General features: G+C 44.4%; 1 protein-coding gene across 4 annotated transcripts in view; it reads left to right on the plus strand.

The window, feature by feature from the left end:
* Positions 1-547: 547 nt before the first annotated feature.
* Positions 548-19854, plus strand: part of PTPRB (protein tyrosine phosphatase receptor type B) — a gene marked incomplete at its 3' end in the record, with an annotated part of 67437 nt that continues 48130 nt past the window's right edge. For 2 of the 4 annotated variants that reach the window (XM_082310694.1, XM_082310691.1), the window contains exons 1-4: positions 548-635; positions 1923-2315; positions 10972-11207; positions 16648-16924. In XM_082310694.1, coding sequence (XP_082166820.1) covers positions 581-635; positions 1923-2315; positions 10972-11207; positions 16648-16924 — 961 coding nt within the window. In that variant the 5' untranslated portion in view covers positions 548-580. Of the gene's footprint in view, positions 636-1922; positions 2316-10971; positions 11208-16209; positions 16454-16647; positions 16925-19854 lie in introns of those variants that run through there. The other 2 variants (XM_082310693.1, XM_082310692.1) reach the window with 2 other exon arrangements.

Below are 19854 nucleotides of genomic sequence, written 5' to 3' on the forward strand. Positions count from 1 at the left end.
TCACCTGATGGGAAGGCAAAACCAGCATCACTTCATCCCTCGGGGGGAGTTTGTGTAAGACCCAGTGCAGACTTCAGAGCTTTGCCTCCTCCTCTTCCCCTTCTCCTCCCCCTCTCCACTTAGCTTTTAGAATTTGTGGAGTCAGAACTATCAATATCGAGATTTTGCTTGATGACGTATAGTTACAAAAAAAATGTGTGTTTGTTCCCTAGATAATACAGTATATACTTATTCAGCACCATTCAGATCACCTGCAGACTTGTAGTATTTCACAGGCAACGAACTACACAAAAGTATAATTCCTTTTCTTTATTCAACATCATCGCTTTTAGTTTCCTGGATGTTTGAAAACCTCTCTCCCTTTTGCTTGTGTTTTTCCAAAATAAAGCAACTAGTAAACTCTGAAGAATCCTATGAAAGGACAAAAAGTGGTGTAAAACTCCCCAAAACAATTGAATAGAAGGAAGTGCTCGTCACTGACTTTTTCCCCCCGTGAAGGCACATTTCCTTCCTAGCCTTCGCTTCACTTTATCTGAGGTGGTTTTTTTTAAGAGAAGCATGGGGAGTTGCTAGAGGGAAAATGGATTCTTTATTTCACGTCCTGGTTTCTACCTGTCTTGCCTTGACATTCTCAGGTAAGTGTCTCTCCCCTCTTCCCCTCCGCTGTGTTGCTCTTTCTGCCGCCGGGCAGAGCCCTCCGGGGCAGCTGGCGACTTACAAAAACCGAGTCACTTCTTCGCTTGGGTTCATACGAGAGGAATGGGGGGCAGGGCCAACGTAGCCTGTTCTGTTTAGATTTCTTTCCAAAGGAAAATAAACTGTCTCCTTCTATGCTGGAGGTACCTCTTCTTTTTTTTAAGAAGATCTCCTGCTAGACAATCTGGGAGCTGAGCTTTGGGAAAAGCTCTTCGAAGGGGAGATTCCTATTTTTTAGTCCTACTTTGTGAAACTTCCAGAGCCAGGAGCTTTCTGTGATGCTTAGTTAGAAAATACCCAGGTCTGTAAAAACAGGGGGATGACAAACTTCAACCAAGGGAAATAAATACACGTTGGGTTTAGCACTTTGTGACTAATGAGGCTGGAAACGTTTGAGTAGCTGAGATGATAAAAAGAGAAAAACCTAAACAAGATGTGGCAGGGAGGCTGCATTTGAAATATCCAGTTCCGTGTTCTGTAACAAGTACGGATTTTGCATTGGTAACTTTGGGGTTTTTTGCTGAAGGCATTGTAGTTCTCTTCATTGGAGTGTTTGGTGTTGATCTTTAAGTGTGGTCGCACAAAGAGCTAATCTAACGTGAATTAGGACGGTCACAAAACTAAGAGCGAGAGACGTTGGAGTAAATCCAGTAAAATAGATGTGCTTCCTATCACTAAAGAGCCTCCATTCCTGTAACGGCACAGGCACTGAGAGGCACACAGATTTGGGAACGTCCTTTTATATGTTTTCTTCAGAAACACTATGAGTTTTACTAAAACAGTTTCCAGGCAGTAAATTATATTGTAAAAAGACTGTGTCGTAAAATGGAAGAAAGACTGAGAGCTTGTGTAGATCTCTATGCTTTCAAGCAGGGGAAGTGGGGTATTTAGAATTGGTATTTAAAGTTAATAGTTCTTGCATTTCTTTTATATCCAGTTTATTTTTTTCTTCACTTTTATATATAATGAAGGTCAAGGTGACCTTTGCACAATAGTTTGCTTTTTGCATTCTCACTCTTTACATTACCAGCACTTGCATCATGTGGGTTGTACGTCTTGGGTCTTTTTAAATAGGTTCAACACATGGGAAGTTCATGAAAAGTTCAACATATAGAAAGTGGGAAGAGAGATGTATTTGTTGATGCATTTTAAATCATCAAGAATTTGCTTTTTGTTAAATAACCATGTGTAATCTATTGTATTTTTCTGGAATTTTCCTCTTCCAGAAGGGTTTCTGATTATCCATGTCCAGAAACAGCAGTGTCTTTCAGAAAAGAGAGGAGTCCTTATGGAAAAGTGCAGTATGACCAACCTCAACCAGCAGTGGCAGTGGACGGCAGATGACAAGCTCCTCCATGTGAAATCTGCCCGGTGCCTGAGCATCTCTACACGCTCTGCCCTGTCGTCTCGCAGCATCGTCGTCGATTGTCCCCAGGCAGTCAGGTGGACTTGCCATGAGGAGGACGGGCTCCTGAAGGTGGCCAACAGCTCTCTCTTTCTCACAAAGCAAGGTCAGAAGGTAATGGCCAAGAAGAGTAAGAAATACCTTCATACATGGATGCAGCTAGAAGCCAGCGAGACAGGAAAACCTGTTTATGTAAATCTGTGCTCAAAGCAAGGTGAGCTACTCCTTCAAGGAAGTATCCTGCAAGTTTTGGTAACAAAAATGTCTCTTTTATGCTAACTCAAATGTTAAAAATGATTATATTTTATTCATACAGAAAAACGTTTCTCATAGTTGAAAAGAGTTGAGAGAACCATAGAAAGAACAGCTGAGTTCTGTCTTTCTCACAACTGGTGGGGTTTTTAAGCCATTTTATATTTTCAGGATGTCTCTCCTTTTCTCTACTCCCAATCTTTGGATCAAAGTGCTTATGTGTAAGCTCAGCTCACTATTCTTGTGTCATTTCCTTTTTCACTTTTAAACGGAATTGTGGGTACTAATTCCTACTACTTTTAAAAAACATGGATGTATAAAAGTCCCCCTCCTCCCCATTCATTTTACCATACAAATTCAGATTCAATCTGTCAAGAGCAGGAAGACATCTGAAAATCAAACACATGCACAATTACTTCTCTGATTAACCCGAATGCATGATTAGAACAGACATATGGCTTACACATTCGCATGTTTACACAGTGTCACTTTGCCCTTAGATGCAATATATATGAGAACAATGAAAAGCCTGAAAATAATGAACTGAATCAAAAATCTCAGAAATTCTTGCAATAGCACTTTGAGATATATGGGTCTGCGCACATACTTACAGATGTGTTGATATACCTGTGTGGTCACATGCATCCATATCCATAGCAAAAGGGAAGGTAGAACGGTTTGAATACTGCTTAATAACACTTCCCTTGATGTCCTGTTGTCAGTCCTTCCTGACAATCCTGTTGACATTCTTCTTGCGCAATATTAAGCAGTTCTTCATGGTAAATAAGAACAACGTGCAGAGTTAAGCTCTCTATTGGGGAACACACAATTTATTCTTGTCTTTACAGGATTAAAAAAAATGTTTTATGACCCAATACTTTTGCATACGGCCAAGTTTTCAGAATGTTTAAAACAAATCCTTGTTCTTTCTAACCTTTCTAGCCTCCCATTTGTTGTAAGGCAGGGTACCATCTTTTTTCAGCAAATTTGCACTTGCAGAACTCTACTCACAGCAGCAGGACTACTCACCTGAGTGCAGGTCTGAAAGGACAGCTAGCAGAATCAGGGAATGGAAAACTGGCCAAGATGCCATTCCAGCCCTCCCATATATTTTGGAGATTAAAAAGGCAAAATCATTTGAAGCCCTGTGTATAGGGTGAGTATGGCTCGCTTATTCAAAGACACCATGAACAGTTAAGATGAGGTACGTAGGCAGTGTTATTTTCTTTAGATAGCTGGATGAAATGTGGCCTAACAGAGTTACATCCTTTTTTCTTAATCATCCTCAGAGGAGAAGCAATTTAAGACCAATGAGTACTGAGTGAGACAATTGTCATGGGCTATTAAAGCACCTTCTCATCTATTTACTGTGCTCGGTCCTTTAATGAATTTACCTTAATTTTCCTGAAATTCTCTCCATAGGCAGGGCTGTAGATCCACTTTAAGAGTCTCACTGTGTCAGTTATCTCTTTTTTTTTTTTACCTCCAGAGCTCTGGGAAGCTCTCCTGAGAAATCAACAGTACATAATGATCCTCAGTACCTAACTAAGAATTGCAGGTATATAAGAAACTCATAAAGAGTTGAAGTAGTGCAAAGAGATTAATTTTTCAAATAATAATAAGAATAATAATAAGTACTACAAGAACAAAATCTAATGCCCACAGTGCTGGTCTTGACGTCCATATGCGTGTCAAAATTTTCAATGTTGAATGTGTAAAATTAGTCTTCCAAGAACTTCTGTCTACTTTCAGTGAAAGCAGCCATGGATCAGCCTAAAATAATATCTTCAGTCTATATTTAGCTAAGATAGTAAAAACTGAGCAAAGTCTTTGGAGCTGAAACGGCTGTAAGTTTTTCTACTCCTGACTAACACCATATTTTGATATAATTCACCCTTTGTTTTCATAGTACTCATAAAAATAGTTATATTTTGGCAAAGGAGCAACTCACTGAATTGCATCCCAACCATCTTATCAGCCCAAGTACAGTACAAGCTCCAAACCCAACAGCTGCAGCTACCTTTTATTCTGGACCTAACTCAAATGCCAAGCATGATTTTTCTGAGCCTGGGGAGAGTCTGAGCTTGGATTTGGATTTCAAATCAGCCATCTGAGATGAGATTGGATACACATTTTTTGCTACAACCTTGACCTAAATGACTCTTTGTGGAAATCAGGATCTGCTTAAATATGTATCCCATCTCTGTTCAGTCAGAGATCACTTTAAATCTAACAGCGGACAGTCCTTCTCCCACAAACCCATGGTTGAATCTGGCCTCTGGCTGAAACAGCTAGCATGAAGAAGGGCCACGAGATATCAGTCTGCCTTGAGATGGTGAGACTTCAGCTCTCATCAAATTCATGAGGAGATTCTGGGCAGAGAGAGGAATAGTCTCTATAGGGCTAAGGCCGTCTTTTCACTAGCCGGCTGTTGGGATCAGAGATTCTTTAAGCCCAGGATCCAGGAGAAGGGACAGGAATGGAAACAGGGAGGAGGAAAGCACGAGGAAGGTGAAGGGGCAGAAGGCAGGATGACTGAAAAGAGCAAAAATTATTGCATGCAAATAGCAATCGCGGAACAAACCCCGTCTCCTCTTGTATGCCTGGAAAGCACCCAGAGCACCGCTAATGCTGACACACGAATGCTGATGTCACTTCTGAGTTGTGTAAGCAATTCTTACAAGCTTCTTTTGTTCTGGGTAGGTTAGTTTCAATAAAATATCCAGTTAGAGAACAGAGGCAATGCTATGTGGCACCTCGAATATTCCCAGCAAACCTCAAAACCACTGCAGACCAAAAATTATTCACTAAGAAGCGGAGAATGACTTCAAATAGGGAGACACAAGTCCCAGCTGTATGCTGCAGTTATCCCCTGAGACCTAGAGACTGTCACACAGCCTGTAGAGCCGGCTGGATGCAGAAGGTGACAAGAACTGTTTTGTAATACGATGCTCTGCATCGCATTTCTCTTCTACCATATCATACGTAGTAGGGACATCTCCTGAAGGAATTGTAGCTGCGAAGCCCTAGAACTGTGGATATCCAGACAAAGCCCCATTCAAAAGAGCAACTGATTTTGTGGAGGAGAATGGTTTTATTACTTGCTGTTATGTGCCAAGTACTTAAGAACCATAGTGGGATCCACAAAATTATAAAACAAGTTGGACAAGGAATTCAAATAACAAATACAGCATCTTTTTATCTCTTGTTTTGCTTGCCGTCTAAAATAGACAAAATATCAGATACTATGTATAGGCCAAAGCCTGATGTGCCATCTGATGTTCAGACTGTTACCTCCACAGTCCTTCCTCCTTTTCTACCCCATTTTCTGGCCCTGTATCTTCTCTTTCACATGGGCTTCTCTCTTCCCCTTATCCCATTCTCAGTTTGCCTGCTTCGTATCAGAACCTGAGCTTATTGAGTTCACATCCCACCGCTGGCACTTCGGCGGGTGAGATGGAAGGTAGAAGAGACCAGAGCAGTGCACGCTCAGAGCACGCTCCACACCGCTGGAGCAGCAGTAGCAACTTCAGAACATGGTAAGAGAAGACATGTGCACCTCCTTGGCACTCTTGGGAAAGCAGAAGAGCCCCAAAGAAAAGCGGCAGAAGCACAGAAAAGTCAGCAACTCTTACTCATTTTTGCAACCATGTTAATATCTCTGGGCTTTAAATTTTCCACACCTTTAGTGTTTGTAATGACTGCAACAATCCATCCATAGGTTCACAACAGGTTGGGTTTTTGTGTGTGTAACCTTTACAAATTTCTCCAGGATAAATTAGAACAGTGAGAATCAATATTTTTCTTCCACCCTCGAGTTGACCCAAAACTTTTTTTCCTAAAAAACATTCACTCAAACTCATTTTTATCTTCCTGAATTATTATTTTATAGGATTTTGTAAGTAAAAGAGTTTGCTAGCCTCTATGATGAAATACCAAAAATGACTTGAGTCATTTCTTTGGTCAAAGCAATACATGGCTGACCACGTCTGCTCAGCTCCACCTGGAAAAAGAAAGGCGTCAATGTCAGATCCTTGGACATAATTACAAGACCTTGTACACAATCCAATACTGACAGAAGCAAAAAGCTAAATGTGATTTTACGTTTTGTAAAAAGAAATGGAAAAATTTGCAGTATAGCCTAGGTCTTTGGTTTTCGTAAATTTTCAAAGTCTCAGTGAGCCACAGCGCAGAGAGTATAGAACAAAATCAGCTCAGCTGCTTTCATAGGGAAAAAATGGAGCAATATGAACAGCTTCCCAGAGCAACCAGGAGGATGGCAACTCCTGCTTTACTATTTCATCTTCTGCTGCGAGTGCTAACAAAGATGCCAATTCCAGACAACTATACTGGTAATATTCATTATTACATTCTCTCCCTTTATTTTGGATGGATCTCTGTGTAGAAGCTGGAGTGGGTTTCAGCTCCTAGGTGTCTAAATGTAGGTGCCTGAAGGAAGGGCTTCTTTCAGTTGTCTCAACGTAGGTGCTTTTTGTCATTTGAGATGCTCCAAGATATCCTACCTGGCCTCTGACCGCCTACCCAGAAAGACATAGGTCTCCCATAGGTGCTCTGAGAGCCCTGAGCAGATGTCTCAGATGCCCTGGAGCAGTTCAGATTGCATGAGGCAACTACGTTTAGGCAACGGAACCAAGTCCTAGGTGTCTACATAGTAGCTACCTTTCTGAGCTCTCTTCAGTAGAGGTGTAATCCATGGAGTTAATGGAGTCTAGATACATTTCAGTGACCAAAAATCCACTTCAGGGTGAGATGAGGCTATCCAGAGTGTCAGAAACAGGGCTGATGATGATAGAGCTACGCCATTATCACCATAGTTATCTGGGATGGGCTGCTACCACTGGTGCTGAAAGAGCCTTTAAGTGGCTACTTCAGCATTTCAAAAACAAGCAAATAAAAGAGCAGCTCAGGATTAGACTGGAGTTTGGAGACATTTGACCTCTCTGACATGAGATAGATACAAACATCGCTAACTTCTACAATATTTCAGATAAAGACGGCACAAATTTTTCGAGTAGGATAGATTTTGCAGCTTTTAAAAGGTCTACACTGAATGGGAAAGAAAGGACATTTAGCGGATTTTGTTCTTCTGTCACACTCCTACACACGACAGAAATCTGAATTATGTTTTTTAAATAGAGTCTTTGTTTTTATTTATAAGTGGTTGGACAGCTAAAAAGATAACTCATTTTGTCCTGCACATACAGAGATCTTTCTTAAAACAACCCCTTCTAGTTTCAAGTCTTGCTGTCAGCGAGTTAGATGCAGTCTTACAGAGTATTTTTTCTTATACAATAGATATCTGGTTCATTTATGTTTCACTAACAGTTCAGCCTCAGTTTTCTGAAACTGTGCTTTAATAGGGTAGGCACATTGGCACGATGCAGGCTATTTCAGAAAGCTGCGCCGTGCCGGCTCATCTGAGTCCGAAGGCACCACTGTAGGGTTCTCAGTACTTGACAGCTAATCAGTGCTCTTGCTCATCATACATGCAAAACGTATGGATTTCCTTTTCGTGTGAGCAGCCTGCGGCTGTGCAGGTGGATGCAGCCTGCAGTACCCCCCACGGATGAAATACGCGCTTAGTCAGAATGTCATAATTTCTCCTGGGTGTGCTACTGATGATTACAATGGCATGTTCACACGCTGTATATCATTCAGCCACTAGTGATCAACGTCAGCGTCAGTGCTGCAGTTCTGTTCCCATGAACAGTTTTATGACTGATTTCCAAAGAGACTGCGAGAACAATGCTAAACACTTCTGAAAAATCCCACTGTTGAGATCTCTGTGTACTTTACTGATGTCCAGGCGGGAGGTGAGTTTTTTCTGGTTTAAAAACTTGGAACTCAAGTTGTGTAGAAATCTGTTTGCTTTGGTCTTATAATACGCAGTTTTCTTTTATAAGTGTCTGCTATTGAAGAAGGGCTATGAGGGTCCTTATGCTAGGACCATAGTGGCTTTCCTTAGAAAGAGAATATAAACCTGGATCCTGATTTTCTTGAAGTCAGGGCAGATATGAACCCTATTAGTCAGTCCACTGTTGGATACATGGAAAGTGCTGGTACGTATATCTGAACTTCCAGTATGGCCTAGTGCTATGCGCAAGCCATTTCCATCCAGAGGTTGCAGATAACAGACTCTTGTCAGTCTTTGCTGGGAAAGATCCTTTAGCTGGAAACCCAGGGTAGCCCTGAGCTTAATAAGAGGATTCGGGGTGTGCAGTGACCAAGTGCTGGTTCATGGAACCTCCTTGGGCTGCTGGAACATTTCTGAGGACCAAGTGTTTCGCTTCCAGGAGGGTCGAGCTCTCCCCTCGGCTCCTGCACCAGGAATGCTGGTTATCCCCTGGCTGCTGAGTCCCATAAATGTCGCTGGCAGCACCAACTTCCCTTTTATGGAGCAGCAGCTTTCCTAAAGCACAATTGCACTGGAACGCAAACATCTTCCTGTTGGAATTGCTGCTATTTGTCTGTAAATAAAGCCAAGATTTTTTTTTAATGTGTTTTTAAGTTGGGTGTGTAAATCTATATTTAGGAACTCAATTGAGCGGCCTTTTTTTCTAAGCGGCTGCTGACCACTCAGCTGTACTTTTTTTTTAGCTGTCTTTCTGTCACTTTCTCCTGCTGAACTTGGAGATATCTGAGAGGCACAGAGCCAGCAGGCCTAATTCTTCCCAAGTCCTTGGGACTAGCATTTCTAGTTGCCTACTGCAGGCTTTCAGAGACCCCTGACTAACAGGAGATCCCCAGGAACAACGACTGACATGGAATTTAGACTAAGTCTGGGCTTGTGTCAACTAATGGGTTTATTTCAGCAGCTGACAACAGCTTGAGGACAGGGCTGCCCCTGCCAGACTATTCCCTGGCCGTTTGGTGGGGTCCGTGAAGGTACGCGACGTAGGACCACAGCAGACTCTGCACCACAGGCACTCTCCAGGGGATTCTGCAAATGCAGCAGCATGAGGATGATCGTGCAGTGTTGGACCAGAACTGAGGGTTCGATGAAACCCTTTGCACAGATATAAGAGAGAGCAGAATTAGATCTATGGTATTGTTTTTAGTGCCTCGATTTGGAAAAATATTTGATCAACATTTTTTGTAATCAAATGGAGATTTGGAGATTTTTATTCCCAGAGAAGCACAGTTAGATAAAAGGAGGAGAAAGGTTTAATCTGGGTATCAACCCATTCCAGCAAACCAATCCTTTTGAAGAGGACCCAAAATCACGTACCAGGTGAATGCACTCTGCTGTCAAGCACAGGAAACACTTGCATGAAAGTGTCTCTTACAAGGGTTTACAATCTCATTTTTATTTCTGGCTGCAAATGAAAGTACTGCAAGTTTCTTTATATAAACATGTTAACATATATATTTACACATATACAAAAAAACCCGTCATGTTGACTTCATGGAAGCTCACCCAGTGACCCTTTGGGGAAGAGGTAATCACACATTGGCCTGCTAAGACATCATAATTGCACACCAAGTAATTACATTTGGAAGCTTCTGCTGCAATTTAACCCAGTCATTTACATTTTTTTAAAGAGTTTGTGAGCTAAAATTGTTGTACATGGCAACCAGCCCAGTGGCTCAGCAGCAAAACAAGGTTCTGTCATGCTGGAGACCCCAGTTCAAGGACAGACAAAGTGTCTTGGGCGTTGAGCCAATGCACACTAGCTGTGCTCCAGCAATGGCAGCGCAGCTTTTTGTGAGGAGAAGGGGCCAGTGAGTAATTCCAATCGCTTAGCTGAAATGTGATGCTACCAGATGTAGAGGCCACCACAGCTTGAACCCTGGCCTCACAGCCACAAAGAAAGGATATTAAATACATACCAATGGGGAGGAAGAGCCATGAAAATGTGGAGGAAAAATGTGTAGTAAAATCTTTCCTGCGCTCTAATTGCAACTTTGGCGTTCTCCGAAGGATACGTGACTAAAAAAGCAAATCCACCATTATATTTGCAGACACTTCAGTTAACTGACACAATTGTTAGCTGAACCTCGGGAAGAGAGCAGTCAGGGGTTAGCATGGTCTCTGCATGGGACTGATTTAAAAATGCAAGAGGAATGTCCCATGTGGGCACAAGGAACTTACCTTGAACAAATATCTTGAACAGAGAAATTATCTTGAACAAATTACCTTGAAAAATTATCTCGAAAAATTATCTCGAACAAAGCCATATCTTGAACTTACACCAACAAAAGGCAGATGAGAATCTGGCCCATGTACTTACAAAGGCAAGGGGGGGTTGACCATATAAAGCTGAGACTGCTGTTTGAGAGACTCAAGCAAGTGAAAAAGCTACGAGTGAAAACACTGTGCTGTTAGTGACAAAGTACATCACTTCAGAATCATTGATGGACTGTATTTAAAATGAATGGTATGAACATTCAGGGAAATTAATTTTTTTCTGCTTGTGTTTTTGCACAGACTTTGGTATTGATGCAAAATACATGTTTGCACTGAAAACAAAAAACTATAGAACTGACAGGTGCACTTAAACTACTTAGAAGTCCTATCAGCCACATTTATTGGCATCGAAAGAATTGTTTATAAAAATATAGAGCTGATTTTAATTACTTTCCTTTATTTGTCTTAGATCTCCACGATGCAGACACTTCTGTATGGAGTACTAGAACTACATCCCCCCCTTTAAACGCCGTTACCTCTAGGCCTGAAAATCTGCTGAAGAGTAGCACAGAGATGTTCATCAGAAACGTGACTGAACACTTCAGTAAAAAACTCATTGAAAACCTCTACTTTGACTTGAAATCTGCAGTAACAGAGAAAGCCTGGATTACAACTACTCTTCAATACTCTAGCACGACAGAAGAGGTAAGGCAGAAGAATTATTGATTGATTTTTATTAAGCCTGCTCCACTCTGTGGAGCCTGATAGCTATTACAGGTGGATGTTCCCTGGACAAAAAAAAACCAGCTACAGGACTGTGCTTTGTTCTTTGTTTTGATGGGATGCTTTGTTCATGCTGATAGTGCCCTTTTTGCTAGAAGCACAGCTGCAGAAAAAGTCTGCCTCTTCTGTGCAGCACAGTCCTGGTGTGCACAATGCATTGGGAAAATCTCTAAGCTCGAGGGAAATGCTCAGGATACGTGAGGAGGAATGGAAAGCTCTCAGATGTGGCCTAGGTATCTGCTCTCACTGACGTAGGCTCTGCCATTGGTTTGTTGCACGACGTGAGGGTCTAGCTCTAATTACGCTCTAAGAATCACAGTCTGTTTTATGACCTTAGGTAGGACAGTTGAGTCCTAAAATTACATCCACAGTTTACAGATCAAAGCAAGTGAAATCTGAATGCTTTAACTTGACCTGGAACAAGGTTAAACAAGGAACCTTGCCCTGGAACAAGGAACAAGGTTAAACAAGGAACCCTGGCCTTGACCCTGGTCAGCTTATCTACTGACCGATAGGCAGAGTGGAGACACACAGCCGCTTCTTGATCTCTGCTCTGTCCAACCTGTCAGAGGAGGGGAACGGGGGTGCCAGCCCCACCCACAGAAGGAGCTAAGGGCAGGCATTCAGTACCTCCGCATCAGTTTCCAGTCTTCCTTTCCCGCAAGGCACAGTTAAGTAATCTGAGAGCAAATCTGGAATCGCCGTTGGCAAAATGTGGACGGGAAGTTAGAGCTAAAGCACGCAGGACATTATTGGTCGCTGTATCGCCATCGACACATAGTGGTTTAGACCTGAAAACCCCTAAATTCCCTATGGCTTCTTCTCCAGGAGACCCCACTGCGCTCAATGTACTGGGGCAGGCAAACATGTTGTTTCAGTTACTACTTTGGGTGTCGGTGCTAGTGTGGATAAGACTAAGAAACGTGTTTTGTATACTTGGGAGGGCTGTTGACAGAGCAATCTGTACAATCTGGTATGAACAGCATCACCAGCGACAGGGAGAAAGGAGAAGCGGTGTCACCCAGGAGTAGGCTGACCCAAGTAACCAACTCAAAGGTTTATGGACCCTGACACTGCTGTTCTAGTGCTGATGAGGGGAAGGGACTGAGCACTGCGCCCTGTTCCATAGCTGATGGAGACGGTTCTTTTAAAATGTGATTATTCTGGCTTGCTGCAGGCAGGCTGAGCTTATTTCCCCATGCCCTCTGGCCATATGCATACCTCCTGCACAGAATACTCGTCTCCTGCAAATGGATATGTCCTATATAATCTGGTATTACCCCAAACTGCCTCCAGCAGTCCTCCTAAATAACCACACCGGTGCTAAAGGAATGGCACCGTTTGCACTGAAGCTACCACCCCCTGTGTTCATACTCCAGTTCACCTCCTGATTCCCATGATTTGCACTAAGTTGGCTTAGGTCCAAGCTTTCAAACCAGAATCCTGATGATAAGCTCTCTGAGCATATCCATGAAAAAATAAAATTAATGAATATCTGTCCCTTAGAGCCTCCAGCTGGGTCTGGATATTTGAATCTAGATACAACAATTTAGACACACAAACTTAAAATCTTTGTCCTCCATCCCTCAGTTTCCCTGTCTTTAGAGTGGAATTAAAAATATTTTTGTCAAACTGCAGGGACGTTAAAGGATTAACTGGATTTAACATGATACTTTGAAAATACATAGACTTAGTAAGCACTGAGTATTGTTGTTCGGAAGACAATACCTTCTATGAACTGCATTTGCCCAGGCTAGGTCGTCTTGTTTGTAGAAGTAAAGCCTTGATGTTATTTGGCTGTGAGCGTACCCATTTGGGGGGGGACAACGGTGACACTTCAATCGAACAAAGTGTTTGGTTTAGAGCAGCCTTGGATTTCAAGTCAAACTGCAGCTTGCACTTTCAAGCCCTGACAAAAGCTGTGCAAAGCCCATTTCCTCTCGATTAGGGAGACAGAGAGAGAGGTTGGTGTTGAAAAAAAAAGAAGTCAGGAAACCTCGGGAAAGTGTCTGAAAGGGACTTTGGAGCCTGCCATTAGAGACACGTCCGGCCACTCCCAAAACTCACTTCCAGTTCTTTTTTTTTTTTCCTTTTTTCTTTTTTAATTAGTTTCTTGGCTTGCCACACAGATCGGTAAGTGTTAAAGGCTGTGTGACTGCTGATTTGCTAAAAGCCCATCTATTCAATTTATTCAGTCTGGAAATAATTACTCGTATTATCTTGGCTATTCTATATAAATATATTGCCACCAGTGAATTGTGGACCCCTCCTGTTTTATTCCAGTGCTGGCATAGACATCTGTGGCAGGCCTTAGCCTTACAGCAGCTTTGTGCTGGATAACATGCAGAAGGAAGTCTCAAAACCCATAATAAACCAGCACTTTCCTACTAATATAGCAGAGTAGTTTTAAAGATTTTACAATAGCAAGAATAAGAGCAATAAAGCAGGAACTTCTAAATTATGGGCAATGCTGAGAAGCAGCAACATCCCTTTTCTCCACACATTATCTAACATTAGCTTGGACAGACAGACAGACATTTCCAAGGTCTTTAAATTTCACTTGTGGTAGTTTCAATTTCTTTCCCAACTTCTGTGAGTTTGCACTGATTCTTTTTAGTTTCATAAATTACATCTACTTAGCTAATTTACACCTACGTATCTGAATTACATCTTCCCTACAAATTCAGATTATGGATGTTTTCAAAAATCCCTACAATGTGAGCGCCACTTTCCAAAAAAAGGCAGGTTATTCCAAATATTCTCATTTTCAGAGAGGGGTTTGAAGTAATCCAAACATCCTGATAAGCTTTCAGATTTGCTCTTCTCCAGTGCTGGAAAAATACTGGTGTGGTTTATGCCATTAGGTCCCAAAAGCACAATCATCTAAAGATGAATTTATGCTGTAAGAAATCTCACGCCATGAACTGATTACAAGACACATATCATTTTACTCCCAGTTTAGGTCTAACATACACACCTTGTGTTTTCCATCAATGGTTTGTTTATGGAGGTACTAGCTCTTTGGGGTACGGTCCCTCCTTTTGTCTGAAGTATGTAAAACATCTCTTCCAAGGAAGATCTTGTTCTGCAATGGGCTTGAGAATGGCATAATAATCAACACATATTTCTATCATCACTTAAGGTGATATTCATGACATTATTAATCATCCCAAGCCTTTAGAGAGTAAAGCCCAACACTTTCAGTGCCATGTCCCGAGGACCAAGCATGGAGCTCCACTGGGACAGATGAGGCTTTCCACAGGTGCAGGTATCACCCAAGAGTGCTCAGACCTTCAGTTGCTGAACGAGAATTTCTGAATGAAAGCTAAGGTTTTTCAGATATTTGTATCTTGTTTCACAGGTTCATGCCCAGAAAAATCCTGCAGCAGCAGCTCCCCTAAAAGGCAGGCTAATGTTTGTAAACCCTAGCACCTTTTTGTCCCTAAAATGGGGCAAAAGTGAAATGGAGATGGTGTTGAATTTGCTTGAGGTGCCGCTTTTAAAAGTTAAAATCCCACATGCATCATACAGTACAGAAAGATACAGGAAAGTGCCATTCCCATGTGAAGAAAGTAAATGTCAAATTCTTCCCACTTTATGCAATCTCAAATTTACCCCATGGCTGCTAGGTTATTGTCTATTTGAAGGTCCAAAACACTTCTGGTTATGTTTCTTCTCCCTCATCCCACCCCACATTCACATATATGTGAGTTTTAAGAGGCTGAAACCTAAACAAGAAGGGAATGGGCACACATGACAGAAACGGAGAGCTGTGCCGCGGCTGCAGCCGATTCAGAGTTGCGCACAGCTCGTTCGGTGTGGTCTGAAAACGGGGAGACGTTCTTGCTTTCTGCGGTGTGTGTAATTTTAGCTTGGGAGTTATTCAGGGGATGTGGGAAGGAATTGTTTCAAGGACACAAGTCGATGCGGAACAAAACAAAAAGCTGAGATAACTTGGCCGCTGGGAGATGGGCTACTCCTCTGCTGATGGAGGAGCAGCTCGGCGTTGGGCTCTGGTGGGAGTCTCCTTGCAGCGATGCCTCCAGCTGAGGTGCTGCAGGGCCGGGGAGAGGACGGAGGCCTTGGCCGTCCATGGCTAACCCCTAAAAACGTCAATGTTTGCAACATGGGAGCTGGAATGGCGGTTTAATGACGGCTGAGGCCGAGAGGAGGGTGGGCCAGGAGATGGGGCGGTGTGAGGGGTGGCAGGCGTGAGGAGAAGCGGGCACATGAGGCGAGGTGGCCATGAAGCGAGGCAGGCGTGAGGCGAGGCGGCCATGAGGGGTGGCAGGCATGAGGAGAAGGGGGCATGCAAGGCAAGACGGCCGTGAGGCAAGGCAGGCGTGAGGAGAGGCAGCCATGAGGCAAGGCAGATGCGAGGAGAGGCAAGGCGGCCTCAGCTGAGGTGCAGCCGGCGTGAGGCGGGAGCGCTGCCGCCGCACCACCACCAACGGCACCGCCTGAGGGGCCCCCACGAAGCCAGGAGGAGCGCGGGGAGAGAAGCCCCGGGGGAGAGCCGACCTAGGGAGGAAGCGGCGAGGAAGGAAGGGAGGTCGGGTGGGAGAGGAGCCGGGGGGAAAGCGGGACGCACAAGGAGCGAGGGGAGGCACCCCGGGACCTGCCGCCCGCCGCCGCCCCCCGCGCCCCCCGACCGGCGGGCGGCAGGTCCCGGGTGGCCGGGCTTCGCCCCCCGCAGCGAGACGCGAGGAAATCGCCTCTTGATTGCGGAAGTCGGCGGGAAGGGCTCCGGCAGAGTCAGCCCGGGTCAGAATGGCAGCGTGGGAAGCGGCGGCCGCCTCCCCCGCCTCCTCCGCTCCTCCTCGGGCGGGCGGGCGGGCGGGCGGCGGGCAGCCCCCCCCCCGCACCCCACCCCGGTGGCCAGGGAGGCGGCGAGGCGGCCGGGGCAGCCCCGAGCGTATGCAGCAAGCGGGCGGCCCGGCGGAGGGCTCGGCGGCCGCCGCGCGGAGCCCGGCGGGGAGCGGGGGGCCCCCGGGGCCCGCCGCGGCCACTTCGCGTCTTCATAGCCCCCCCGCCCCACCCCGCACCCTCCCCCGCCGCCTCCCTTCCCCTCTTCCCCTCCCCGCGAGGGTTTTCGGGGTTAAAAACTGTCGGCGATGCTGAGCTATGGAGCGGGATTCGCCCTGTGGACGGCGCTGGCCCTGACCAAGGTGAGCGGCGGGCGGCGGTGGTGCGAGGTCGCCCCTCGCAGGTCCCAGCCGAGCCCGGGGCGGGGGCGGGGGGGGGGCCCAGGCGGGTTTGCCCCGCCGCGGGGATGGGGTTGGGGGGTGAGCCCGGACTTGGGGGGGCACCGGCGGCTGTCGGAGCCCGGCGGGTCGCTCAGAGCTTTCCCCGCTCTCCGCAGGCCGCGCCGGGGGAGGCGGCGGGATGCAGCGCCAACCTGACGGAGCCGCGCGTCGCCGGGCAGAGCGTCCGGCTGCGGTGGAGCGCCGCGGGCCGCGCCTGCAACTTCAGCCTGAGCGGGCGCTCCGAGGACGGGGAGGCGGCCGGCTGCCAGCCCGCCCCCACGGGCAACGGCTCCTACGGCTGCAGCCTGCGGGGCCTGGAGGCCGGGACCTGGTACCACCTCTGCATCGAGCCGCTCGCCGGCGGGGAGGCTGTCAACATCTCCGTGCAGACAGGTATGGGCACGGCAGGTGCTCGGGGAGGGACGCCGGGCTTTTCCTTCCCGTCCCCTTGCTTCGGCCGGCTGTAAGAGGAGGAGAGCGATGCGTTTACAGCTACTGTAAACCTACAGTGTTTGCTGAACGTAGCTATCCTGCGCTTGCGTTCTCTTCTCCCCGCTGCCAGAAATAATCGCTGCCAAAAGTTAACCCAGCAGGCTTGAAAGGAGAAGGTGCTGTGAGGAGACTAGGTCAGTGCTGGGAGTACCGTTCTGCCGCTCCCTTAAGCTGCCATCCAGCAGAATGCTTTAAGAAGTAGTAGCCCGTAACATCCTTTGTGCTCGTGCAAACCCATTGGCTTCATAGTTACTCAGGTGACAGCTTATTTGCTGTGTTTAAAATACAATTTATTTCATGGCAGGTAGGTCCTGTTCAAGGATAACTTACTGTTTCAGCCCATTTCTATACTTTTATTCTGTCTAACCAGAGTCTAAAAGTCGGAAAGTAAGGCTGAAACTTCTTGCTTTTATGTTTTCCTTGAATACAACCAGTGAGGTGATGTACTTGCACAGTCACATCCACAACTGGCTATAAAAATGTTCCAGCAGCCTGCCAGAGTGCTGCCAAGGAAAGCTCCCTTTCTGAATGCATGGTTGTGTGTGCATGTCAACAGCTCAGCTGTGAAGCAATGAACGACATAGAGCCACGGGCTGCAGTGACAGAACTGGACTCTTTCTACCTGTATTAGTGTTTTTTTAAAGATGATGAAATAGAGTATTGTCCAGGCTCTTAATGGTGGTAACACAAGACTCAAAACAGAGATGTCTTAAATGAGGTCCATGATTAAATGCCTCCATGATTTGCTCCTAAAGTGTTAGTTTCAAAGAGGTACTTTGCAGTATTAGTAGTGAAGATCACAGCAGCTAAATACTTCACAATTACCGGTTCAGAGATGTCATTTACTGTCAGACCCTTTTCCCTGCATTAATTATACAAATGCACTAGATACCCTCCATTAATTTGCTTTGGTAACTCAAGTTTAAAAAAGTCTAGTGACAAGTCTGCTGGTATGATAGCTATACATTAAGCACAAGTCATGTCACTTGCTAAAAATGAGTAATGGTTTCTATGCAGACAGTGATTTAAATCCATGTCATGCATCATGCCAACTGTTTTTAATATTGATGACTTGTAATTTGAAAATTGAAAGAATGAATCAACCGTTATCAGTGTGACAGGTATAAATCATCATCGTTACTGAATAGTAGAGATCTATTATTGAACACTTGCGTAGAAGTAGAGAAAAAGATACCACTTTAAACCGCATTTTGATTAATGCATAATCATTTAGACAGTAGCTTGTACATGCCATTTATGACTTTTTTAATCAGTAAATAGATTTTGCAAGACTGTAAGATAAAAGTGATTGGAAGCAACTGCTGATTCTAGTCATATTATATAGCTGACATCAGACTGAAAAGACTGATTAAAGTTTAAGTTGGAATACTGCAAATTAGTGGACCATAGTTGAAGTGAGGTTTATGTTTGGATTTTGGATAGCAGAGATCAGTCAAAAGCATGAAATAAGAATAGAGGAACCATGGAGGTTTTCTGCAAAGACAGCTACTCAGATTGCTCCGTGGTTCCTTGCTTCCCTTGATTCAGTCACATCAGTTACATTGCTTGATGGTGTTAAAAATACGCAATTAGCTCCATAATGTGTCAATTTATTTTATTTCTAAAGAATATACAGGGTTTCTTATGCCTGTCAACAACCCATGTTGTACTGTCAATACTATGCATTTCAACAGAGAATGAGGGAGGATTATTCTGCTGTATGTTTCCACTAGAGGCAGCATTTTAAACCAGTTTCCTGGAAGCTCTTTTTCACCTGTTCCTTTGTAACCTGATGTCAGTAGTTTTGTTTTACCATCTACTGAGCCTGAATGTCCATAGGCGTGTGTTCCTGGAAACCATCCTGTGAATATGGAAGTATGAGCAATATTTTCAGCCATATTGTAAACAAAATCGCCTCTGATTTGAATGGTAGCGGAACTGAGCTATCATGGGCTGTCTAAAAATATGATGTCTGACCTTGGTACTCAGTGAGATCCCCTTCCTGGGCTTTTCGTCTAAGAAAGATGGGCAAAGCTGTCCTTTGGAGGTGCCCAGCTTTCTCCACTGACTATAAAAGGAGCCTAGGTTAAACCAGGCACCTGAAGTTTGGATGGTTGAAGTTAAGTGAGAGGAATCCCATCTCATGTGTTTACTTTTGCAAAATGAGGTTTTGAACATCTGTACCGTCTCGATACAATAAATGTACACAGAGAAAGTTGCAGATTCATTTATATACCTAGTTCAGAAACTTTAACTTTTTGCTCATATTCAATCCTGTTAACATTTTCATGTGCTCATTCCTGTTATGTGTTCAATTTTCATCATGTTTCTTATACAAAGTGCTGGAGTAGCTAAGCCTGTAAAATCCAAAATATTTTGTTAAATTTTGAATGTGATCTGTTCTGACTAAGGACTTAAAGTGAAAGCGATGAATAATGCGTGCCATAGTTGCGGTTGTAATGTGAAGGCTTGGAGAGGACCAAATCCCTAACTTAATTTGGCCTTTTGAGTATTTAATTTCACATTAAAATTAGAGTTATGACAATGAGTTAAGTCTATGTTATTTGCAGGTTTGATATTCCAATGGAGTAAGTGCGCAGCTCACTGAGATTGTATAAAGTCTCAAGTAACACCAGACCCTTCGTGAATCTCTGAGTAGAGAAGCAGCTTCTATTTCACTTGTGGATGCATAGATCTGAAATCTGATGATCTATGGAATACTAGTACAATAATCCACACTAGTCCACTAAGGTGGAGTCTCTTTACTCACAAGAAATTTTGATCTATGGGTTATCAATTTAAAATTACAAGTATTTAATCCTCTGGAGCAG

The sequence above is a fragment of the Platalea leucorodia genome (genome assembly GCF_965183815.1).
Source record: "Platalea leucorodia genome assembly, chromosome: 4".
NCBI lineage: Eukaryota > Metazoa > Chordata > Aves > Pelecaniformes > Threskiornithidae > Platalea > Platalea leucorodia.